The sequence below is a fragment of the Pan paniscus genome, chromosome 23, assembly GCF_029289425.2.
Source record: "Pan paniscus chromosome 23, NHGRI_mPanPan1-v2.0_pri, whole genome shotgun sequence".
NCBI classification, from domain to species: domain Eukaryota; kingdom Metazoa; phylum Chordata; class Mammalia; order Primates; family Hominidae; genus Pan; species Pan paniscus.
Window position 1 is genome coordinate 33,838,745 of NC_085927.1, and position 25,747 is coordinate 33,864,491.

General features: G+C 48.4%; 1 protein-coding gene across 8 annotated transcripts in view; it reads left to right on the forward strand.

Moving 5' to 3' along the window:
• CABIN1 (calcineurin binding protein 1) overlaps positions 1-25,747 on the forward strand; it is a 168,353-nt gene that overhangs the window by 43,450 nt on the left and 99,156 nt on the right. For all 8 annotated transcript variants that reach the window (XM_003811073.5, XM_055105565.2, XM_055105564.2 and 5 more), the window contains 11 exons: positions 126-412; positions 1,445-1,613; positions 4,487-4,623; positions 5,184-5,401; positions 7,205-7,283; positions 8,222-8,409; positions 9,292-9,444; positions 12,312-12,506; positions 16,168-16,410; positions 17,719-17,875; positions 21,534-21,649. In XM_003811073.5, the coding sequence (XP_003811121.4) occupies positions 126-412; positions 1,445-1,613; positions 4,487-4,623; positions 5,184-5,401; positions 7,205-7,283; positions 8,222-8,409; positions 9,292-9,444; positions 12,312-12,506; positions 16,168-16,410; positions 17,719-17,875; positions 21,534-21,649 (1,942 nt within the window). The remainder of the gene's footprint in view (positions 1-125; positions 413-1,444; positions 1,614-4,486; positions 4,624-5,183; positions 5,402-7,204; positions 7,284-8,221; positions 8,410-9,291; positions 9,445-12,311; positions 12,507-16,167; positions 16,411-17,718; positions 17,876-21,533; positions 21,650-25,747) is intronic.

Genomic DNA, 25,747 nt, shown 5'->3' on the forward strand with positions numbered 1-25,747 from the left:
CCCCCATGGACATGGCAGCTCCAGGAGCAGCTCTGCCGCCTCTGTGCAGGCAGGCCATTTTCCACTATGCTTGGAGTATTCCTCTGACAGGGTGGTGATCAGGTGTTGTGGCCCTCTCCCTTTAGCTGGAAGTGCCTCGGAGAGAGCTTGCTGGCCATGTACAATCATCTCACCACCTGTGAGCCCCCACGTCCCAGCCTTGGCAAGAGGATTGATTTGTCGGACTACCAGGACCCCAGCCAGCCTCTTGAGTCCTCCATGGTGGTGACGCCAGTTAACGTAATCCAGCCAAGCACTGTCAGCACCAACCCAGCTGTGGCTGTCGCTGAGCCTGTGGTCTCCTACACCTCTGTGGCTACAACCAGCTTCCCACTGCACAGTCCTGGTCTGTTGGAGACAGGCGCTCCTGTGGGTAAGCAGGCCCCCTGAATTTGGCTTCTGGGGAGACCCCGTTCACTGAGCCCAGCAGGAATGAGACTGTTGGGGAGCCCTGCCTCCCTAGAGAGAAGGGTCATGCTGATGCTCATGACTCAAGTGGAAGTGGGAGCCCCCAGCCCTAGAGGAGCCTCTCAGCCTGCTCACAGTGCCACTGCCCGTCAGGGCCATTTCAGCTCTGAAGCCCTGCAGCTAGGAGGACGGGGGATCAGGGATGCAGCTCCTGGTCCTTGACAGTTCCCCCAGGACCATTTAGTGCCTGGCAGCCACATTCTGGCACGAAGGTTGCTCTTAACCACTTGTAATGTGGAAGCTGGCAGAGGTCCCCTCTTCTGGTCCTGCTCTCTTGCTGACTGTGTACATCCTGAGTTCTTTGATCTTAGAAAACAGTCAGCAAAGTTACCAACCACCATATGTTTTATTGATTTTTATTATTGCTAGAGTTGTCAAAAATTTTTGACAAAAGCTCCTGAGCCTTTTCTTGATTTCTGTGTCACTGAAAAAAAGAAAATCTGGCAGATATAGAAGTTTCTGAATAAACATGTACATGGTTGTCTCTTTTTTACTTAATCATACATGACATTCTTCTATTGTCCATATAGTTCACACTGTTCTTTTGCTCTTATCATATTGCTGAGTGCTCAGAGGGTACTGGGTAGGGTCATAGCCACTCATTCTGTCCGTTCTGGGTAACAGAGTGAGACTCCGAAGTTCAGCCAACCAGTGAGGGGATGGGAGGGTAAGGGTGTTGCTTGCTTTGTAGCTGTGGAAAGTAATCTTGAAATCTGGCTTGTGGGTCCTGTGAAGTCAAGAAAGGTGTGAGAGTTAAGGGGTTTCAAATTAATTTTACTCAGGATTCTTTGTTGTTGAAGAAGAGATGGAAGATTTTTTGAATGTCAAAGAGTTTAATGCTAGTGGATTTATAAAAGAGGGAGATTGATGTGTCTGTGTGGTGCATTTTTTTCATCCCTGCCACCGTGTAAGATTTTAATTTGCATTCTTTGTGAAGGTGATATTTCTGGGGGAGATAAATCCAAGAAAGGGGTAAAACGGAAGAAGATTTCAGAAGAGAGTGGAGAAACAGCAAAGCGGCGGTCTGCCCGTGTCCGAAACACCAAGTGCAAAAAAGAAGAGAAAGTAGACTTCCAGGAGCTTCTGATGAAGTTCTTGCCGTCCAGGTACTGTGTATTTTTTCTGATTGTCAGAAACAAACCCACAAAGCTCCAGCATACACCATCAATAACATTTCTCATTCCATTGCCACCCTCTTCTCTGGTCTCCTCCTCTGTGTTCCCATAACATCTGTGCAGATGTCTGAAGCACAAATCTCACTGGAGTAGGATCTTGGATTTTTCTCGCCTCTTCCCACCTCTGAAATTCCTGAAGTCAGGAGCTGTGACTTGTTCATCTTTTTAGAGCTAGAAGCAACATACTCATGTCCCTGTGTATTTACAAGACATCTATTTGTTGCTGGGAGGCAGAGGGGTGCTGTGCCTTGGGTGCAGATGCCCTGAAAACCCCATGGAAGGGAGCTTCCCTCCTGCTTTCAGGGAGTCCGTGTCTACTTGATTTGCTCCAGGCTCAGCAGGATTCCCTTGCATTCTGAGAAGGTAGAGGAGGAGCTTGTGAAGTATTCCTGGGTTTCACTCATTCTTAGTGCTTCTCAGGAGCCTAGGGGACAAGCAGGAACCAGGCTCCCCAGAGCTGGGAGGGACTTGGTCCCCAGTGCTTCTTACTTAGGTTTTCACCAGTCCTTCTGCCTTTTTTTTTTTTTTTTGAGACAGAGTCTTGATCTTTCGCCCAGGCCGGAGTGCAGTGGTGCTATCTGGGCTTACTGCAAGCTCCACCTCCCGGGTTCATGCCATTCTCCTGCCTCAGCCTCACGCATAGCTGGGACTACAGGTGCCTGCCACTGCGCCTGGCTAATTTTTTGTATTTTTGGTAGAGACGGGGTTTCACCGTGTTAGCCAGGATGGTCTTGATCTCCTGACCTCGTGATCTGCCCGCCTCAACCTCCCAAAGTGCTGGGATTATAGGCGTGAGCCATGGCGCCCGGCCAGTCCTTCTGCTTTTTGTCCTTGCCTGCTCACCTCCTTCAGAGGCTTTAGGATCCTCAATTTCTGAGCCTTCCTGGAGTTTATGGTGCCAGTGGGTTGGTTTCTTAATACTCCCCTTTCTCCTCCCTTAGCTGAGTGGAGAGGCCTCTCTCGGCAGACACCATTCTTCATTTGCACTGGGCCATCTGCCTTCTAACAGTTGGCTGGTACATTTTTTGTCTGCTGGGGCATCCTCGCCTATCTTCTGTCTTTGTGAGTTTATACCTTTTTTACTCCTTCGTTGTTACTGGAATGGAGTTTGGGAGCTAACCATATGTGTTCGATATGCCATCTTTAAACAGGAGTTAAACTATCTGTAGTTCTTTCCCATGATGGTTTATTTCAGTGGTAACAACATCAAAGTGGTGAAGGAGAAGCCAGAAGCTTTAGGTGGATTGTAAATTTATTTTACAGCAAGATTCCTAATTTTCTTAATTTGTTGTCTTTCTGAGGTGAAGGTGAAATGCTTAGAAATAATGATTGTTCTCAGTACTTGATGCAGAACCAGAGTGGGGCTGCAGTGCCTTCTGATGAATTTTTCTTAAGGGGTAATACCAGAAGAAAGTTTCTCTTTGGAAGAACTGTAGGATTGTTCTTTGGTTGATGGTGCCAAGAGATTTGAGTGACCCTATATTCCCCTTAGCCCTGCTTTTTACTCCAAGGTCTTGTTCCCTAGTCCCATTTACCTGGAATGGTTTCGACTTTCTTTTTAATCTTTATTTTAGTTGTTGGTTTCGTTTGTGGTTTAGTGTCTGCTCCTTTGTTGTTTATTTTTGTTAGAGATGGGGTCTTGCCCTGTTGCCTAGGCTGGAGTACAGTGGCACAATCATAGCTCACTGTGGCCTTGAACTCCTGGACTCAAGGGATCCTCCTGAATACCCAGGACTACAGGTGCACACCACTATGCCCAGCTAATTTTATTTCTTGTTTTTTGTAGAGATGAGGTCTTGCTATATTGCCCAGGCTGATCTTGAACTCCTGGCCTCAAGCCGTCCTTCTGCCTCCACCTCCCAAAATGTTGAGATTACAATCTTGAGCAACCACACTTAACTTAGTTTCTGCTTCTTTGAATGGTCAAGGCAAGAGCAACATGGTAGCTCGCCTGATGGAGTCACCCTGGGAGTGTGTGCAATACGTGAATGAAGACATTCACAAGTGCCCTGAGTGTTTATGCTGCAGGGGTTCTGGGTTGAGGGAACACCACAAGGTTGGCTGAAATGGGTCCTTGGGAGGAGTGCCTGCCAGGAGAGGCATCCCCAGTCCCGAGACTGGGCCCACCCACAGCTTTGTGAGGAGCCATGGAAGGACCAAGTTCAGATGGGCTTGGTGTATCCCCCAAACTCCCACCTATCTATCCGCTTTCCACCTTAGTTGTTGGGCTCCCATGAGGTCCTAGAACACACCAGGTGCTCTTCTGGCCTGTGCCTTTGTACCTGTTCTTGTCCTGCATCTTTGTATTGCAAGCCCTTCTCCTCCTCCAGTGTGTCAGCATGAACATTATCCCCTCTCAAAGGCTTTCTCTGACCCTGCTCTCTAAAGCAGGGCCCTTTTGACCCAAGTCTCAAGCACTCTGTTGTGAGGTGGTCCTTATTTGGGTTAGTTTGTGTACCTGCTTATTGGCTGTGTCTCTCTAGAGGGTAAGCTTACTGCAGGCAGGATCTGCCACATTTAGGGCTGCTGTATTTGGTGCCTAGCACAGTGCCTGGCACATAGCTGGTGCTCGGTAATCATCTGTTGATGAGATGAATGACCGAGACAGGATACAGACCAAATGCTGGCTCATGAGGCCCTGGAGAGAGGCAGAGCCTCCTGGAGGCCTGGGTTCTGGACCCCACCACCCACTTATTTTAGCTGCCTTCTTCCTGACTCAGATTTAGTTTCTCTAACAGGAAGAGTTCAGATGCTTGTGTCAGAACGTGTGTTGTGACTTTGTGATTTTGGCATGTTACATGCAGGTTAAGAAAGCTGGACCCTGAGGAGGAAGATGATTCCTTTAATAACTATGAAGTCCAGTCAGAAGCCAAACTGGAAAGCTTCCCAAGCATTGGGCCTCAAAGGCTGTCATTTGACTCAGCCACATTCATGGAATCTGGTAGGAATCGAGCAGTGTGACCATTCACTTTGGGAATTCTTCTTCCCACTATTCTATAACCTGCTTATGTTTTGTTCTGGGAGAATGGTTCTGGGGTGTTTTTTAGTGTGGCCAAGAGTCTGCCTGGATTAGTCTTGGACCTAAGCCCTGTGGTCAGCTTGGAGGTCTTCTGAAATGTCCAGGCTCATACTTGCTATGCTTTCTTATGGCCAAATTCAGAGACTTCGCTTTGCAAATTGAATCTATATAAGCACACCTGTTGAGTGTGTATCAGTGTATAACTGTTGAGTGAGATTAGTGCACATGGCAGCACTTGGAGGTCTGCCCTTTTGATGTCCACCTTAGATATGGAGATTCAGAGAGGCTCAATCATAGCTGCTGAGGGTTGGAGCCAGGCATTGAACCCAGTAGCCTGATCTCAGCACCACAACGTGGTATCATGTCCACCTGGATCAGATGGTAGAGGGAGGGAACAGTCTTTATTGTCCCAAAGTAAATAGGAGACCCTGGCATGGAAGGTCCTCTTTATTCAAGTCAGGTTGTTCTTGCTCCCCGGGCAGAAAAGCAGGACGTGCATGAGTTCCTGCTGGAGAACCTAACCAACGGGGGTATCCTGGAGCTGATGATGCGCTACCTGAAAGCCATGGGCCACAAGTTCTTGGTAAGGTGGCCTCCAGGCTTGGCGGAGGTCGTGCTCAGCGTCTACCACAGCTGGAGGAGGCACAGCACCAGCCTGCCCAACCCGCTGCTGAGGGACTGCAGCAACAAGCACATCAAGGTTAGGGGGAGCCTCTCAAGGGCTGGTATTGAACTGGGACCAGGGCATGGGGACAGGGATCTTGCATGGGTGTGGGGCTGCTGTTGTGTTTGGCTGCATCTACTTGTGGGCCTGGAACCTGGGTTTTTTGTGGGTGTCGAAGCAGGAAGTCACTGAACCTAGTTTGTGCCTAGAAAGCTCCCTGATGGCTGAGTGGAGGATACACTTAGGGGTGAGAGTGGGCTCAGGGGGCTGTCAGGAGGCTGCTGCCATGCCAGGGGAGCAGTGGCTGAGATCCAGTGGTAATAGTGGGGTGCTGGATTGTGGTTGCAGAGCTGATAGGTTGAACTAGACATGGGATGTGTGAGGGAATGAGAGTCATGGGGAGGGCTTCTCGGGTTGTTTACTGAGTCACAGGAAGCCTTGCCAGGAGAAGCTGGAGGAAAGGGAAACATTTGGTTTGTTTGAGTTGGCAAGGACTGTGACTGAGGCTTTTGTTGTTGTTGTTTGAGACAGGGTCTTGCTCTGTTGCCTAGGCTGGAGTGCAGTGGTGCAGTCACAGCTCACTGCAGCTTCAACCTCCTGGGCTCGGGTAATCCTCCCACCTCAGCCTCCAAAGTAGCTGGAACCACAGCCGTACACCACCACACCTGGTTATAGTCCCAGCTACTCAGGAGGCTGAGGCAGGAGAATGGTGTGAACCCGGGAGGCGGAGCTTGCAGTGAGCCGAGATGGCGCCACCACACTCCAGCCTAGGCGACAAGGCGAGACTCTGTCTCAAAAAAAAAAATTTGTTTTGTTTTGTAGAGATGGGGGTCTCACTATGTTACGATGTTAGGATGTGGTCTTGCCATGTTGCCATGTTGCCCAGACTGGTCTGGAACTCCTGGGCTCAAGTGATCCTGATGCCTTGGCATCCCAAAGCACTGGGATTACAGGCGGGAGCCACCATGCCTGGCCTATGACTATTTTTAACAGATGATAAAACAGCAGAAGCTAAATAGCGTGCTTAGAGAAGCTTTGGGGGCCACCAGCAGTAGGGGGCTGAGCCTCACTGAGCCTTGTCTTCCTGCTGCATTCCACACCCCAGCCTCCTCCACTTGGTGCCTCCTGGAGCTCAAGGGAACACAAGGTGCTCTGGCCCCTTACTCCTGTTGGAGGTGGGACACTGAATGCTGAAGCAGGAGCACCAGGAACATTCAGGGATGCCCGGTGGTCTTTCTGACTTGAGAGCACAGGAGGTAGAGGAGCTTGTAGGTCAGTCATCCCTTGGTGGGCACCCTCCACTGAGTTACCTCGGGGCAACCTCCTGGCAGCTTCTGCCCACCAGGCCATGCTCCCCTGGGGCAGTTGTGAAACAGCAGGAGGAACCAGGGCTTTGATCCCCAGGCAAAGCAGGCTGATGATCACCTTCCAGCTGTGCCCACTGGGCAAGTGCCTTCTCATCACTGAGCCTCAGCTTCCTCAAGTGCCCTGGGAATGGTATACCAGCTGCCCAGAACTTTTAAGGGTTGAGTTCTATAATTTGGATGCAGTGTCCGGCCCAGCACTTGGCAGGTGACAGGGCTGCCTCTTCAACAGGACAGGAACTCTGAAGACCGGTCTCCTGGCCTCTCCCAAGTCTTGTCCCAACATACATCGATGTGGCTATTTTTATGTTCTGGCGAGTAGCCACCGATTATCACTTATGAAATGGCAAGTGGATAGAAAGAATTATATTTTTATCAAAAAGTATAGTTTTGTTTCCTTCCACAGCCCCCTACCCCCCACACTGTGAAGAGGCTTTGTGATACTGTTCTTGACCTTCCTGTGTCTGTCCTGCAGGACATGATGCTGATGTCTCTCTCCTGCATGGAACTCCAGCTGGACCAGTGGCTGCTGACCAAAGGCAGAAGCTCTGCAGGTAGGAGGCATTATGTGTTCTGTGGCCAGGCTAATATCTGAACCCCCAGCAGCTGGGAGAAAGCTGAGGCGGGAGACTGAGTCATGGAATTTAGCCTTATATCTATAGTAGGCACATTTTTTGGGTTGGCTTGTCAGGGTCCCAGGGAAATCTCCTGGATACTCAAGAAGTGGTTAGCAGTAGCTGAGCCCCCAGAGGGAGCCACCTCCCTGCTTTGCTGTTATACAAGATTGAAGGAAGTGGGATCTCAGTTTTGGTGTGACTGTTCAATGCAGTGCTTTATGTATTATGTAGCTTCAGTAATTTTTCTGGTGATATGGATTTTTTTTTTTTTTTTTTTTTTTTTTTTTTTGGTAAGACAGGGTCTTGCTCTGTCACCCAGGCTGGAGTGCAGTGGCATGATCTTGGCTCACTGCAACCTCTGCCTCCCAGGCTCAAGTGATTCTCCCATATCAGCCTCCCGAGGAGCTGGGACTACAGGCGTGTGCCACCATGCCTGGCTAATTTTTGTATTTTTTGGCAGAGATGGGGTTTCACCATGTTAGCCAGGCTGGTCTTGAATTCCTGACCTCTAGTAATCCGCCCACCTCAGCCTCCCAAAGTGCTGGGATTACAGGCATGAGCCACTGGGCCCAGCTTCATTCTGACTTTTAAACCACCACCTGGTGGAATGTAGATATACTCAATGCTGTCTGTAAAATTGCTTCCCCTTGCCCTTGCCCCTGACTCTCGGCAGGGGGCGGGGTCTCTGCATATCTTTGTCTTAACTGGTCCAACCTCTCTGATGCCTGCCACTCAAGGAGCTGTAGGGCTCTGAGGGGCTTAGGGTGCCCCTGGAGATAGGGTGGGTGTGGTTAGGGCCAAGTGCAACTTCTGAGAAGCAGAAGGGCATTAGGATGCTACACATGAAGTTGACTCGTTGGCCTGATGGTTTTTAGTGTCTCCTCGGAACTGCCCTGCTGGTATGGTGAATGGCAGATTTGGACCTGACTTCCCAGGGACCCACTGCCTGGGTGACCTCCTACAGCTGTCATTTGCCTCGTCCCAGCGCGACCTGTTTGAGGATGGTTGGCTGGAGTTTGTGGTCCGTGTTTACTGGCTGAAGGCTCGCTTCCTGGCGCTGCAGGTTAGTTCCATGGTCAGCTGCTTGGGGAGCATGCCCTGACACCCAGCAGGGTGGGCAGAAAACTGACCATGTTGAGGGTGTGTGTGTGTATGTGTGTGTGTGTGTGTGCATGCATGTGTACATGTATAGCACCTGCCCGGGCACTGGGCTTGGCATGAGAAAGTGTGACACAGTGGGGAATTCTCAGCATCTCAGACTTCCAACCATGATACCAATCTGTAAAGCTCTTCAGCATAACCACAGAGCTCTGGAAGGCATTTGCTCTGCCTCTACCTCCCCCACTCAAGATTGCCTTGGCATCTTGACTCTTTGCTTATGTTTTCCTGAGAGAGCCCGAGCAAGTGAATAAACAGATACAGAGCTTTCTAGAAGGGAATTATTCACCTGTTTTATGAGAGTTCTGGGAAAGCTTCCCTTCAGAGCCTGGTCTGGAAGGCCAGGATGGATTGGCTGTTACCTAGCACCTTGCACATGGTGGTACTGGTACACTGTGGTAGAATGAGTCAAGAGATTGCCAGGGCCCTGTCAGCAACCATTTAGTCTAAAGAAAGCAACACTGTTTGATGTGAAGAACATTAGTTCTGGAATTAGGACAGGCCTGGCTTCTAATTCTGGCTTTGCTCAAGTGTCCTCAGTGTTTTCATCTGCAACATGGGGTTTATGATATCTCCCCTCACAGAGTTGACATGGACTGTTCATTTAGTCAACAAGTATTTATTGAGCCCAAGCTACATGCCAGGCCTTTCTTAGGGGGTACAGTGTAATTGGTAAAAAACCCACCCTCATGGCTCCACAGTCTAGTGAGATAAGCGGTGTAAAGCATCTGGCACATCATAGTCAGTCTTCTGCTTTGGTCCCCTGACCTGTTTTCCGTCTAACCAGGGAGACATGGAGCAGGCCCTGGAGAACTATGACATCTGCACAGAAATGCTCCAGAGTTCCATCGCCATCCAGGTGGAGGCAGGGGCTGAACGAAGAGACATTGTCATCCGGCTGCCCAACCTCCATAATGACTCCGTGGTTTCCCTGGAGGAGGTGAGTGAGAATTTTCGTTTGTTTGTTTGTTTCCTGAGATGGAGTTTCACTTTTGTTGCCTAGGCTGGAGTGTAATAGTGCAATCTCGGCTCACTGCAACCTACACCTCTGGGGTTCAAGGGATTCTCCTGCCTCAGCCTCCTGAGTAGCTGGGATTACAGGTGCCCGCCGCCATGCCTGGCTAATTTTTTGTATCTTTAGTAGAGACGGGGTTTCACCATGTTGGCCAGGCTGGTCTTGAACTCCTGACATCAGGTGATCCACCTGTCTTGGCCTCTCGCAGTGCTGGGATTACAGGTGTGAGCCACTGTGCCCAGCTGAAAGGTTTTTTTTTTTGTTTTTTTTTTTATTGATCATTCTTGGGTGTTTCTCGCAGAGGGGGATTTGGCAGGGTCATAGGACAATAGTGGAGGGAAGGTCAGCAGATAAACAAGTGAACAAAGGTCTCTGGTTTTCCTAGGCAGAGGACCCTGCGGCCTTCCGCAGTGTTTGTGTCCCTGGGTACTTGAGATTAGGGAGTGGTGATGACTCTTAAGGAGCATGCTGCCTTCAAGCATCTGTTTAACAAAGCACATCTTGTACCGCCCTTAATCCATTTAACCCTGAGTGGACACAGCACATGTTTCAGAGAGCACAGGGTTGGGGGTAAGGTCATGGATCAACAGGATCCCAAGGCAGAAGAATTTTTCTTAGTACAGAACAAAATGAAAAGTCTCCCATGTCTACTTCTTTCTACACAGACACAGCAACCATCCGATTTCTCAATCTTTTCCCCACCTTTCCCCCTTTTCTATTCCACAAAACCGCCATTGTCATCATGGCCTGTTCTCAATGAGCTGTTGGGTACACCTCCCAGACGGGGTGGTGGCCGGGCAGAGGGGCTCCTCACTTCCCAGTAGGGGCAGCCGGGCAGAGGCGCCCCTCACCTCCCGGACGGGGCGGCTGGCTGGGCGGGGGCTGATCCCCCACCTCCCTCCCGGACGGGGCGGCTGGCCGGGCAGGGGCTGACCCCCCACCTCCCTCCTGGACGGGGCAGCTGGCCGGGCAGGGTCTGACCCCCACCTCCCTCCTGGACGGGGTGGCTGCCGGGCGGAGATGCTCCTCACTTCCCAGACGGGGCGGCTGCCGGTCGGAGGGGCTCCTCACTTCTCAGACGGGGCGGCTGCCGGGCGGAGGGTCTCCTCACTTCTCAGACGGGGCGGCCAGGCAGAGACGCTCCTCACCTCCCAGACGGGGTCGCGGCCGGGCAGAGGTGCTCCCCACATCTCAGATAATGGGCAGCCGGGCAGAGACGCTCCTCACATCCCAGATGGGGCGGCGGGGCAGAGGCGCTCCCCACATCTCAGACGATGGGCGGCCGGGCAGAGACGCTCCTCACTTCCTAGATGGGATGGCGGCCGGGCAGAGACGCTCCTCACTTTCCAGACTGGGCAGCCAGGCAGAGGGGCTCCTCACATCCCAGACGATGGTGGCCAGGCAGAGACGCTCCTCACTTCCCAGACGGGGTGGCGGCCGGGCAGAGGCTGCAATCTCGGCACTTTGGGAGGCCAAGGCAGGCGGCTGGGAGGTGGAGGTTGTAGCAAGCCGAGATCACGCCATTGCACTCCAGCCTGGGCACCATTGAGCACTGAGTGAACGAGACTCCGTCTGCAATCCCGGCACCTCGGGAGGCCGAGGCTGGCGGATCACTTGTGGTTAGGAGCTGGAGACCAGCCCGGCCAACACAGCGAAACCCCGTCTCCACCAAAAAAATACGAAAACCAGTCAGGCGTGGCGGCATGCGCCTGCAATCGCAGGCACTCGGCAGGCTGAGGCAGGAGAATCAGGCAGGGAGGTTGCAGTGAGCCGAGATGGCAGCAGTACAGTCCAGCTTCGGCTTGGCATCAGAGGGAGACCGTGGAAAGAGAGGGAGAGGGAGACCGTAGGGAGAGGGAGAGGCAGTGAAAGGTTTTAAATGGTATTTTTTAGTCAAAGGTTTCTTGTGATTTGGCATAGTTAGCCCAGGGTTGACCTGTTTCTGAGGAACAAGAGAGCTTCCCATATGCTGAGTGGGGCCTCTGTTGGGAAGACAGGAGAGGCCTGGGAAAGGCTGCTCTAGTACACTGGGACACTGCAGATCCTTGGTGGAAAGCAGGTGTGGGAGCTCTCACCAGCACTATTTAGAAGCAGTCATTGCTCTGCTCTCCTGGCTATGTGTGGCAGCCACCCCAGTGGAACTGGAAGGAAATATCAGCTGGAGCAGACCAGTATTGGGCTGGCCATGGGGTTGAGTCAGCAGTGTGTGGCCTATATGCCAAGTTCCACCCAGGTGCCACTTTATTCATTGAGCAGCTCCAGACCCTGCTGCAGTTCTGCATCTGTGACATGTCCACACTGGCTGAAAGTGGCCTTCAGACTCTCCTAGAGTTATTTCAGGGACAAGTACAAGTACAGGGCTGTCTACATGCCAGGGCTTCGTCAGGTCCTGCATGTAGCGTATGACAACCTCTGGTCCAGGCTTGCTGAGTCTCTGACAACCCGATGTTCCGCGGTTCTGCAAGACTGGTTCGCTGAACTGTGACCACAAGGCTGTCCAGCTATCTTGGTGGATGCTTTCCTGGAACTCCTCTGCTTCTGAGTAGTTTTTGGTTTTTGATGTGCTTGTTTTTTAAAGAATTGGATGCCTAGCCATTAATAGAAATACTTTTAACACATACGTTTAGTGTAAACACTGATGTATGAAGGAGGAATCTAATTTTTTTTGGGCTGGAACATAGTCTAATTTTTATTCTCCTCATCCAAGTCTGATAAAAACAAACACTGGCCAGATTCGGTGGGGCAGGGGCTGAGGGGTTTACCCTCATACAGCATTGCCGGGCCTTTTTCAGATTGATAAGAACCTGAAGTCGCTGGAGCGGTGCCAGTCCCTGGAGGAGATTCAGCGGCTGTATGAAGCAGGCGACTACAAGGCTGTTGTGCATCTGCTCCGCCCCACTTTGTGCACCAGTGGGTTTGACCGGGCCAAACACCTGGAGTTTATGACTTCCATTCCTGAGAGGCCAGCCCAGCTGCTTCTGCTGCAGGTGTGTGCTGCCAGTGTCCCTCACACCCACTTGCACCTTCTCTCCTTGCTTGTTTGTGTTTATTCTCTGGAGGTTCTGCGGTAGTTCTTAAGAATGTATAGCTAGAAGAGAGTGGATGTCAAAACCACTAGTTCTTAAGAATGTATAGCTAGAAGAGAGTGGATGTCAAAACCACTAAGCCCCCAGGAAGATGTTAGTCAGAAGATATGGTCAAGACTAATGGAAAGTTAGAACCAAGGAGTGCAGGTTCTAGGGTTCTGCGTGGCTTAGGGTGAACCCCACACTTGACTCAGAACTTCTGTGTGGCAGAGGAGGAAGGAAGAATGGTCAGGTCATCATCTGTCCATCCACTTGTTTATTCATCCATCTTGTTTTGTATTGCTTTTTAAGGTAAATATAAAAGTGGCTAAAATATCTGTACAGTGGAAAGAATCAAGATAAAATAAAGACCAATGTGTTGAAGAAAAATAACACTAGCCTTATGTTTGAAACCTCATGTGCCCTCCTGAATCCTTCTGTGCTTCTGTTCCTCAGGAGGTAAACTCTTACCAAGAGCCTGCCAGGGAACTGGCAGCTGCTGGGTGCTGGGCAGTTATTCAACCTCTCTGAGCTCAGTTCCTCATTTCTAGGATAGGGATGACCAATGTCCTTAGCTCAGAGTCCTGTTGTAGGGATTACACAAGGTAATGTGTGTTGGCACCATGCCTGGCACTAGCAGGTGCTGTGGAGGTACTGCTGTCATCGTTGCCACCATCCTCAGGAGGGTTGAGTTGGCACCGAGATAAACATGGAAGATAATACGCAAAATATGCTTAGTGGCATTGAGTTCTGGTCCCTTATGCTTCATCCTACTAATCACATTGTGTTTTGTATCTATGGGGTACTTCCCTTTCAATTTGGAAAGAGAGTCCAGTCTTCTCCCAGGCTTTTTGCACAGATTGCACGAAGCATTTTAATCATTAACATTGTTGAACTGGGAAATAGTTAAGAGGTGCGACTGTGGGAACAAATGGAAGCACCTCAGTCATGGAGAAAGGGGAAGAAAGAGTTGGTTTGGGGAAGCAGGAGGGAGAAGGGGGTGGAGGGAAGGAGGCTCCAGCTCCTGGCAGAGGAGGTCAGTCAGGCCCAAGCCAAGATCAGCGGATGAGATGTGTGTGACCTGTTACCTGGCAGGCTGCAAGGTGGCCCAGCATGGCTATGTGTGGGAGGGACAGCCAGCATACCAGGAAGGGTGCTGGGTGGGAGAAAGCGGAGAGAGGCCAGTGGTCTCTGCCTCCATAGGATGGCCTCAATGCTCAGATGTGGTCTTGCTCTTATTGTCTTCTAGAACAGCTGGATGTGGCAGGATACCCCATTGATGGGGGAGGAACTGCTGCTTGGGCAGGCGCTGAGCTGTGATAAGGGCTGTGCTTGAGGTCCGAGCCGAATGCTGTGGAAGCTCCTGCTTTTTGTGAATTAAGGTTTCCTGATTATTGCTCAATTTCGTATTGAGAGTGTTTTCTTATTGATTTGGAGTGCTTTTTTTTGTATATTAAAGATAGTAATCTTTTTCTCAACAAATCTTGCAAATATTTTTTTCCCAATTGTTTGCTTTTAAATTGCAGAGAGGTTCTGAATTTTTATGCTGTCAAATCTTTTGATGTTTTCATACATGTGTGATTTTGTTCATTGTTCACTGTGGTTTTTGTTCCTATGCTTAGACAGTCTTTCCAAGAGTGGAGAAATATTCATCCATTTATTCTACACACATAGCTTGAGCTTTTATGGGGTACCTGGCACTGGGCCAAGAGGAAGGCTGCTCTGAGGGACCCCATGTTCTTGAGGGGGGGCAGACAAGAGACCCATCAACAGAGAGATAAAAAGAGTATTTGCTTTTGTTTTATTCCCGCAGTGTTAATGTTTTATGTTTTGCATTTAACTTGTTTCATTTAGCTTTTCTCAAGTGGGGCATTGAACTTGCAGTCTTTTCCTGTGGGTGTATAGTGGCACTTTCTTCCAGTGGGCAAGCTGCCTATTATGTTCTTCAGTCTAATTGGATAGTTTGTGTCTTGTTGAGTTGATTCTTAGTCCTTAATATTTTTGGTTGCTATATTGAGCAGAATCTTTTTGTTGTTCACTATCTTTTCCATGTATTCCTACGTTGCTGGCTTATAGGAACCCTATTGATTTTTTTGTGTTTGAGTCTGGGTGCTTCACTGAGTTCCCATTATTTCTTGTTTTCTGTCTGGCTTGTTTTATTATGTTTGGGTAGATGATTGTGTTGCCCCCAGTCGATGGTAATTTGGTCTCCTCATTCGTTGGTGTTTATTCTACTTTTTTGCTCTGTCTGGCCTTGAGCCCTGGAGATTATGTCATATTTTAGAGCACCGTTAGCAGGTCCTTGTCTTGTCCCTGACTTTCACAATGACTCTGGTTGCATTTAGTAGTCTTTATCATGCTGGAAAATAATCCTCTGGCTCTCACATGTTGGGTGTTTTGACCAGGAGGCATCAGCTCAGGCTTTGGACTCCCACATCAGCACCCTGTAGGCACCCTCGCACCCCAGTGGCCTCCTGGTAAAGGCTGCTGGCTTTCTCTAATGAAACACAGGCCCCATTTTCCTGGCAATTAGGATTTATAAATTGGGGGGGGGGGTTGATCTGTTTTCAGATACTACACCACATTCCAAAGGCAGTTTCAGGTATTTCTGACCCCACACCTGTTGGTCTCACCTCAGAGAGTGGCAGCTGCACATGTCAAGGTTGGGAGGAGCCGCTGCCAGGCCTGGGCTGTGGCGAGGTTAGAGCCCAGTGGGTCACCGGGCAGCAGGTGCTTCCTGTAGGTGTAACAAGCGTCCCACCAGATCTGTGAATTCACAGACAAGCTGTGTTTCCCCATGCACCAGCACAGTGATGAGAGATCCCAGGCATTTAAATGGGTTGTATTCTAGGCCAAAAAAAAAAGGAGCTTTGCGAAAAGCAGTGGTTTCCAAAGAGAAGCTTTTAAAATAGAAGTAACAGTTCAGTGTGGTGTTCTGAGAGTTCTTCCATGTGCCAGGCACTGTGCTGAGTGTAATATGCACATCAGCTCATTTAATGCCCACAGTGCCGCTGAGGGGATGATGTGGTGGCTGAGGCTCAAATGGCTTACACATTGGCCCCATCAGGGCACCTGGGGAGGAGGAGGCTGATAGAGTGATGACTTTAGTGTTGCCTGGCCAGTTGCCCCTGTTGTGGCCTTGGCTCAGGCCCTCCTCCGCTGAGGTAGTCCCTCCCTGGCAGTCTGCCCCTTTGCTGCTGAACCCCCTCCAGAGCCCTGGCACTGGATGGGCACAGTGGCTCTGGGGAGAGCTGACAGGTGTTGGGGTGCCTGTCTCACCTTGGCTGGCTCTGCAGCCTCATTCCCAGCGTCCCCACTTTATAAATGGGGAAGTTGAGGTACAGAGGTGAAGCCTTTCTGAAAGCTCCCTGGCTGGTGACATTCTCTGCTGCCATTGCACACAGGCCACTGGACTGCCCTTCTAGGCACCTCCGGGCTGCATGGGGCCTATGTTGTGCTGGGGCTCGTTCTTCCCTTTCTTTTGCTGCCCCTCATCTGTTTTCCTTCAGTTGTCTCTGCTCAGGCCTTGGGCCCAGATGTGCTGAGCTCACCGTGCACTTCACCTGGCTTCTTGCTGTACTAGGACTCCTTGCTCCGGCTGAAGGACTATCGGCAGTGTTTTGAGTGTTCCGATGTGGCTCTGAACGAGGCTGTCCAGCAGATGGTGAACTCAAGTGAGGCTGCCGCCAAGGAGGAGTGGGTGGCCACAGTGACCCAACTGCTGATGGGCATCGAGCAGGCCCTCTCTGCAGACAGCAGTGGTAGCATCCTGAAGGTATCATCCTCCACCACTGGCCTCGTGCGGCTCACCAACAACCTCATCCAGGTAACCCCTGGCTCCTTCTCACCCTGCCCTTGCCCCAGCAGGTATGTCTGTCTGACATCCTGCTTCTTCAGTAGATCATAGCTTTCATTGCTAATTAGGCACCCAAAGGGGACATGATGGCTTCTTTGGTTGGAACTTTCGGGATCTGAGGAGGGGTTTGTGCGCAGGCTGCAAACCTTCCTGGGGCTGGTCGAATCTGGGGATTAGAGACTGTGTAGCACTTGGTGCCATGGGGTTCTTCCAGACCATCCGTCCCAGAGGGGAAGAAATAACCTCACGGGGAGGCCCTGGTCTGCCTGCAGTGAGCCAGAGGCAGAATGGGGGCCAGAGCGCAGGCCGGGATGGCTCCAGCATCCCACGGTATCCTGGCACTTCCAACTGAGGGGTAGTCACAGCACCCTGCATCGTCCAGGAAGTCTTTAAGGCAGAGAATCTTCCTCTGAAGCACTCTGGGCTCTCTCCTCAATTCCCGCTCAGGCCATCAGCAAGTCCTGCCAAATCTATATCCTCACCCCTCCAGCCTTTGTTTCTCCCTCTGTCTTCATCTTTCTGCTGTAGTCCAGGCCACTGCTACTCTTGCTTGAGCTGTGGCAGCACACTTGCCACAGTCTCCTCTGCCCGCTCCAGCCACTCTCCAGCCACAGAGGCACCTTTCCAAAACAGATATGAATGTGCTTCTCCCTCACTTAAAACCCTTCATGTTCCCTCCAGGTTGTGTGTCACTTAAGGTACACTGAGCTCCAGGCCTGTCTCTCCCCCTGGTCTTGTGCTCCCTTGGCTGCAGCCTTCCTGGGCTACCCCCTGGGGTCCCTGCCTGCATGCCTGTCCTCTGCCCCCACTCCTTGCCCTCCCTGGGTGTTGGACACACCACAGCCACTCAGAAACTTTCTTAATAAGGCTCTCACCTGTCTGCCCCACCCCTCCTCTGTGAGCCATTGTGGCTGCATCTGTTCTCATTGCAGCAGCCATACTGACTCTTTGCACTTGTGTAGCTTGTCCATGGCTCTCTTCTCTCTGGGCTCTCAGCTCCCCCATGCCCTGTTCACAGGACACAGCACATAGTAGGTACTGAGGGTGTCAGTAACTGCATGTGGCATGAAGGAGAGTAGTGTGACTATCATTGGACACTATGGGTCTCTGTCCGATGACATGCTGAGGATCTGCTAGGTTACAGTGCCCACATCTGAGCAGTGGGGGTGGGCAGGCAGCACGTACCAGCTCCCCAAGAGGCCTCCTGCCTCCCTTCAGTCTGCCCTGAAGGCTTACCCTGCTGTGACACTTCTGCTGTCTCCCACCCCGCAATGTCAGGTCATTGACTGCAGCATGGCTGTGCAGGAGGAGGCCAAGGAGCCCCACGTCTCTTCAGTGCTACCCTGGATCATTCTACACCGGATCATCTGGCAGGAGGAAGACACCTTCCATTCTCTGTGCCACCAGCAGCAGCTCCAAAACCCAGCGGAGGAAGGTGCACAGGCAGTGGGTGCAGTAGGGATGAGCTGTGACTCCCATGTCCTTGCCCCTGTCCTCTGCCCTAGGGTCCTGGACCTTATCCAGATGTTGTGAGTGGGGCTCAGTCCTCTCAATCCAAGGATTTTGCATGCGCTTGGACAGAGGCAGAAGTGTCCTTGGTTTCTCCCTGAGGGAGCTTACTGTGCAGTGGGCACGGGAGGCCTGGATGTGTGAGCATTGTATGTTTGGTGCAGATGGCAGCATGGAGGGAGTGACAACAGGTGACTACTTATGACAAATGCTGACACTGCTCCAGGAGGCCTTGTATCCACTAGCTCCTTTAATCCCCATGACACCCGAAGGGATGGTAAGCCGAGGGCAGCATGGAGCGAGCACAGGTTCCACATCCCAACTGTCACTTCTTAGATGTGTGACCTTGGGCAAGTCATATAACTTCAGCCTCTATTTCCCCATACCCATATTGGGAATAATAATATCTACCTCAGAAGGTTATTCTGAGGATGAAATGAAATAATAAAGCCATGAATCACCATGGTGGGTCAGTGCCTGGCTCATGGTGGGTGCTGAGTGATGAGAATCCAGGGAGGGCGAGCCCCAGACCCTTAATGGAGATGGCAATGGATCCATAGTCAGTGCAATGATAGAAAGTGTGCTGGATTGAAGAAACGACAGTACTGCAGCTAAATGACACTTAAAGCAAAGATTGCCTGTAATCTTATCAGATAGATCTTTTTTTTTTCCATTTTTTGTTTTCTTGCATTTGCTGTCCAGACTTGGCCTAATGCACATCTAGTTTGTGTGCAGTTGTTAGAATAATATGTGTCTATTGATGCTTGTATTCAACTAGCTTAAAATTAAGTTTATTGAAGATTTTTCCTCAATAATTTGTAAAACAAGAAAAGTGGAAAGGAAAGAGTCATCCCTATTCCAACTGCTCAGAGAAAACCAGAGTTAATATGTGGTTTTTCTCCTTCCCTTCACATTCTCTCTATAATTTTATTCACTGCTCAGAAAGTTACCAGCTGCTCACTACATGTCAGGGCTCTGTGGCTAGGATACCTCTGGCCTTGACAGGTTTGTGATAGTGGGAGACAGATCAACTATCTAACACCAGGATGGTGTGGTGGATGGAGAGGAGGGCACCTGATGCTGCCCATGGGTGTGGGTGTGGGTTGAGTTGAGCCCTGAAGGAAGAGCAGGGGCAGAGGAAGACATTGGGGAGGTGGAGTGGGGCCAGGGACTGAGCAAGCCTTAAGTCAGGCAGGAGACCTGGGGCGTGGGGATTGGATATGGGAAGAGGGGCCAGATTGCAAAAGGCTTTTATTTTCTGTTTTGTAAAGCTGTTGCTCCATTTTGCTGCATTGTTTTCATCATGCTGATGAGAGGTGCATGCACTATTGAACCATCCCCGCTGCTGAACCCTTAGTTTGGCTGCACTATTTCATTCTTACGGGTCATGCCGTGATGAACACCTCATGCATGCCTTTTTGCTTGTACCCAATTTTTTAGGATAAATTTCTAGGAATGAATATCTTTAGAGCTCTTGATAATTATTACCTCTGGTACCACATTGTTCTCCAAAAGGATTTTAGTGGTGAAAAAAAACCTAAAGTTTATAACTATAAAAGTTTGTTATTTTTCTTAGAAAAATAACACGAAAAGACTTCTGGACTGAAATTCTCCTTTTCGTCAAAATTAATTATGCAAACAAAAATTAGTTTTCAAAAAACTGCCAGCAAGTAAACACGGATAGAGGAATAGTCAAATACCTTAAACTTTGAAAAGTACATCAAAGAAAGAGAGAGAGATTGGAAAGGAAAAAGAAAGAAAAGAAAGAAAAAAGAAAGATTCTGGTGGAGTGGCAGTAGATGTGGCTCTGTCTCTGCATGTCCCTCAGCAGGAGAACTGATGGAAGATAGCAAGTTGACCAAATCCTGGGAAATATTATTAATATTCTCATTTGTGGAGAGTGGCATGAGGGGAAACCTCCTCCATCCCACCCTTGGCCTTGGCAGAGGCAGGAAGAGCCACAGGATCCTGCCATCTTCCAGTGTGCAGACTGAGCTGAGGGAAGGGGCCCTGGGATAAAACACACTATGGTTGGGTGGTGAGGGGCCTGGTGAGGATATTATCACCCAGGAAAAATAATAACAGTTATCACATACTGAATTCTCTGGAAGCAGATACTAAGACAGGGTTTATAAGGAAGGCGGAGGAAGCAGAATTGGGCTTTTGAGCTGACAAACAGAATGAAACAAAAAGGAAAATTGTAGAACTGAGGAAAACACTGCAAACTAAATCTCACCATTATAAAGTCATAAATGCAAACAGCATGGAGCAGAATGAATATGACAAATTGGAACAATTGGTTGCACTTAAGAGCCAAAAGTAACAGGGCATGGTGGCTCACTCCTGTAATTCCCACACTTCAGGAGTTTGAGGCAGAAGGATTACGTGGGGCCAGGAGTTTGAAGCCAGCCCAGGCAACGTAGTAAGATCCAGTATCTACAAAAAGTAAAATAAAATTAAAAAAATTAGCCAGGTGTGGTGGTGGCACCTAGAGACCTAGCTACTTGGGAGGCTGAGAAAGGAGGATGACTTGAGCCCAGGAGTTGGAGGCTGCATTGAGCTATGACCATGCCACTGTACTCCAGCCTGGGCAAAAGTGAGACCTCATCTTAAAAAAAAGAAGAAAAAGTACAAAATAAATTTCATGAAAGAAAGTTATTACTAGTGGCTTCTGACATGTTCTGTCCTGATCCACTCTAAAAATGCTAGTTATAAGTCGTTAATGGGTTATGGCCCAGAGTTTCAAAAATACTAAGGGACCTTTATAAACAAATAATACTTCTAGTGGTAAACAAATGTGTAACTGGAATTCAGTAGTTCTTTTTCCTCCTGTTTTACTCTTTTTCTTCTGTATTATTCAGGTAGACCTAAATCTAAGAACTTTTAAGGCCAGGCGCCGTGGCTCATACCTGTAGTCTCAACACTTTGGGAGGCCGAGGCAGGCCAGGAGTTCGAGACTAGCTTGAGCAACATAGTGAGACCCTGTCTCTACAAAAAATTTAAAAATTAGCTGGGTGTGGTAGCTCGCGCCTGTAGTCCCAGCTACTCAGGAGACTGAGGCAGGAAGATTGTTTGAGTCCAGGAATTGGAGGCTGCAGTGAGCTATAATTGTGCCAACTGTACTCCAGCCTGGGCAACAGTTAGACCCTATCTCTTAAAAAAAAATTTTTTTTTTTAAGTTAAGAAATGGCATGTGTAGTATGGGTTCCATTGTAACAAATTACTTTTCTCTCATTCAAAATGCATCAGATATGCACAGATGGATGCTGTGACTGAGGTTCACCAGATGTCAGCATTGGTTCTCTCTGGGCTGGTATTTTGATGGATAAAGTGTGCTCCTTTATATTTTCCTATATGGCTTGAATTGTGTTTTGATAAGCATGTATTGCTTTAGTAAAGCCAGTCAAGTCACTACTTATTTAAAAAGGCAAAAAAAAAAAAAAAAAAAAAAAGGGAAAGGAAAAGTCTGTAGTCATGTTGATAAAGACAGAAAAGCCCGAAAAGAGGAGACTGAGCCTCGCAGCCCCTGCAGGCACGCAGGTTCCCACACTAACTCTGTGTCTGTCGGCCTGGGCTTTCCCTAGGGATGTCAGAGACGCCCATGCTCCCATCCTCCCTCATGCTGCTGAACACAGCCCACGAGTATTTGGGCAGAAGGTCCTGGTGCTGCAATTCAGATGGGGCTCTGCTGCGATTCTATGTAAGTGCTTCCCCTTGGGCTGCAGACTGCCAGTGCAGGGCAGGGCTGGGGTGGGAGGTGGAATGGGAAGGGGACAGATTCATGTTGGCACGCTGGGCTTGCTTGGCCTTCCCTCAGTGGGCCCACTGTGTGTGTTTGACTTACTGCATTTCTCACTGTAGTTACTGAAGCTTGTCAGAAAGTCTGATAAGACTTTCTTGCCAGAAAGTTCCCTTGTGTACCTGAGGCTCAGGAAGCTCTGGAGCTCTTGAACAGCAGGTGGATTTAGATCCACTAGTCCTTACTGAGTTTCTTCCTAGTCAGGCACGGGGCTAGGCCTTGTAGTTGTAATTTCAGGAGTAATAACCACATGCACCACCACCGCCTTCTATTGAGTCCTGTTTACTAAGCATGACTCACAATGCCAAGTAGTAGTTGCTCATTCAATAGCTATTATTACATCCATTCAGTCACTAAATGATTAGTGAGAGCACATACACTTCCTTGCACTTGTCAGTTGTGATTGACTGGAAGTAGCTCCCTGGGTTTACTAGGGATAAGCAGCACGAACCCTGTCTCCAATCTCACTGTTGAGTAAGAGGCCAAGCAGCATGCAGACCAGTTACAGAGCACCTGGTGTTCTTCATATACCAAGACAGGGACCTCAGACCCAGCCTATAATATTTATTCGTGAAGTTCTATTGGGATATAACCATGCCCATTCATTTACATATTAACTGTGGCTGCTTTTGCAGTAGAGTGGCAGAGTGCAGTAGCTGTGATGGAGGTGTATGGCCAGCAAAGCCTAAAATACTTAGTATCTGGCCCTTTAAGAAAACGTTTGCCATCACCTGCTCTATACCTTCTCTTCAGGGAACAATACCTGCTCTTTCACAACTGCACCCTCCCTCCCAGTACTCCCCATCTTCCTGTGCTTTCCCCTCAGCGCTTAACCTCTAGCATGCTGTGTGATACACTCATTGAGTGTATTGTGTGTCTCTGCTCCACTGAAATTAACTTTAGAGAGAGTAGGGGGTTTTGCTAGTTTTGTTCACTGCTGGATCCAAGTACCTAGCACACACCTGGCACATAGTAGGTGCTTAATAAATATGGGTTAAAGGAGAGTATGCATATGTATAGAGCTCATGTATGTATAGAGCTTGACAGTTTGCAAGACACTTAGGCTGAATATGTGATTTGTCCAGGAGACCCATCTGGCCCAGGTCCCTGTTGCTGGTTAGTGTCTGAGGCAAATTCCAGCCCCAGCTCCAGATGCCTGAATGTCTCCCCTACCCCGTGAGCTCTGAGGGCCTTTGGGATGCTCACCCTGGGTCAGCTCTACTCTCCAAGACTATTTTTGGAAGAGTTTTGCCAGGCTGAGTCTGTAATGCTGCCCAGGACTCAGCCACTCCCTTTTTCTGCCTTCCCTCTGCCAACCAACCCTCTGCAGGGACAGTCTCTGCTTCCATAAGGTCACCTCCACAAGGCCATCCTCCTTATGCTGATTGGGAAGAATGAGTTAATACCTTAGGCTAGCTTGGGTGGGAGTGGTGCTAAGAGTGAAGGGGTGGGCTGAAGGGGCAACAGGATGGTCCTATTTCGTTTTTCTTAATCTGCGTCTTTTCTAGTGGAGCATGAATTCTAGCTGCTGATATCTGCTAATGAATTTGAGGGAGTAGAAGTGAGTTGAGCACTGTTGTGTTTCATTTTGTAGTTCCTGATTTTCCTGCCCAAGGCCCAGCCTTTACATTTCTCCAACCTTTGCAGCAGCTCTCCTGACCACCCTGTGCCTTCTGCCTGCCATGCTATTCCTCAGCTTCTGCATGACTGGTTTGTTGTTTCCTTCCTGCCTTTTCAAAGAGGCTTTTCTCTCTTGCCACATGCTGTCCTGTCTACTGCTGGGGACCCCCACCATTTGTTTCTGTCATGTGCCCCTCCCCCACCAGATAGCATCCCTGGGACCAGGGACCTTTTCTGTCTTGCTGTTTGAAGCATCCCTGGGGCCTGAGCAATACCTGACAGACTGCTGCCCAGTTGTATTTCTTGAATGAATGAATGAACAAACATAAAGACATTCATTAATTTCTCCAGAAATTCTTGCTGAGCACTCATGATTCTGGGTGCCATGGAGGGTTATGAAGGTTGAATGCTTCATTACTACCTCTTCTTGCCCCAGGCTCATGGTCTGCAGGTAAAAGGATTCCATCTTGAGAGTGATTTGAGGCCAACATCAGGGAGACCTTTTGTGTGGATTATTTTCTTAGATAGAATGGAAATGTTCTCTGAGAGAAATCCTCTTGAGTCTCTTCTTTTCTTGAGTTATTTCTTTTCATATGTTTTACTTGGGTTGATGGATTCTTATCTGTTCATCTCCACACAGCTCAAATGGCCCCTGTGCTATAGAGCCTTTATTAACACCTGGATATTCCCTCTTACATTGTGTGCCCACCCCCCTTCTGTGTACCACACCCAGATTTTATATGTGTTGACAATCTGCTGTATTTGCCACAAATTTGTCTTCTGATAAAAATAAGAGTTAACAAGAAAGCATGCTCTTCACTACCCTACCTCCCTCACTCTCTTGAAGCTGGTGTGTATCTTTTTGTCCACATTTTTTTATACCTAATTATGTATCTGTATGTCAGTAAATAGTATATAGTTACATGAGTTTTAAAATTTTACATACTAAATATCATATAGTATGTAACCTCTTGCAGCTTGCTTTTATTTTAGTATACTGAGATACAGTTACATTGATACAAGTACATCTAGTTTATTCATTTTAATTGCTTTACAGGGTTCTATTGTGTGAGTATATCATGCTCTTAAACTTTTTAGTATGGAAAATTCCCAACATTATTAAAATAGAAAGTATAGTGCACTTCCATATACTGAGCACTGGTTAGTCGTTATTATTCATAACGCATGTCCACTCCCCCATCTACCTTCCCAATCATCCCACATTATTCTGAAGCAAATCCTAGACATTTATATCAATTCATCTGTAAGTATTTGTTATTATATTTTTAAAACAATTTTCCTAATATGGCATTAAGGTTGTTTATCCATTTTGGGAGTTACAAATGATATTATGGTTAACGTCTACCAAGAGGTTGTTTTATGTATACATGTGAGAGTTTCTCTTGTGTAGATTCCTGTAAAAGGAACTACTGGATCACAGAGTGTGTACATTGTTAACTTTAAAAATTTTATTTTCAGATTATTCTCCAAAATTATTGAACAATTTTATACTTTTGATAGCAGTGTGGGAATTCCTGCACATCTGTGTCAGCCCTAAGTACAGTAGACTTAAATGTTGATGGCCATCTGAAAGGCATGAAATGGTATTTCATTGTTCTTTAAATGTTCTTTTTAATAATTTATAATTATTAGTGAGATTGAATATCTTTTTATGCCTGTTTACCCCTTGGGTTTCCTCTTATGCAAATTGCCTGTTCACATGATTTGCCCATCTTTCTAGTGGTTTGTTTTTCTTTTTCCTATTGATTTGCAGTTTTTTTCTTAAGGTACTCTGAATTCCAGTCTTTTGTCTGATACATAAGTTTCACCAGTTTTATGTGCACATATTGTGTCTGTGTGCTTAGTTCTATTTCTATTTCTGTGCACCTTTATGTGGGATATCTTTTAACTATGTGTATGGTGTTTGTTTTACAGAATTTTAAAATTTGAATGTCAAATTTATTAGTCTTCTCCTTTGAGGTTTGTGATTTTTTGAGGGATGGGGGTACTTTTACTTCCCTCTCACAAAATTATGTAAAGATCTCCTTTACATTAGTCTACTAGTTTGCTCTTGTATTTCATGTGTCTGTATTCCATCTAAATTTTATTTTTGTTAAAAGATAAGGCAGGAATCCAATTTTGCATTCCACATGCATGGCCAGTTGGTTTGTACCATTTTTTGAAGAGTCTGTTCTCTGTGCTGACTTGTAAGTCACCTTCTTACATGTTGGCTCTGTTCTTTTTATTGGCATAGGAGTCTTGTCTGTTCCTGACAATACTGAATTGTCTTTGAGAGATTTTGATACCTGGTAGGGTTAACCTACTCATGTACCTCTTAGTCTCTTGGCTATTCTTGGCCTTTTACTCTTCTGTACCATT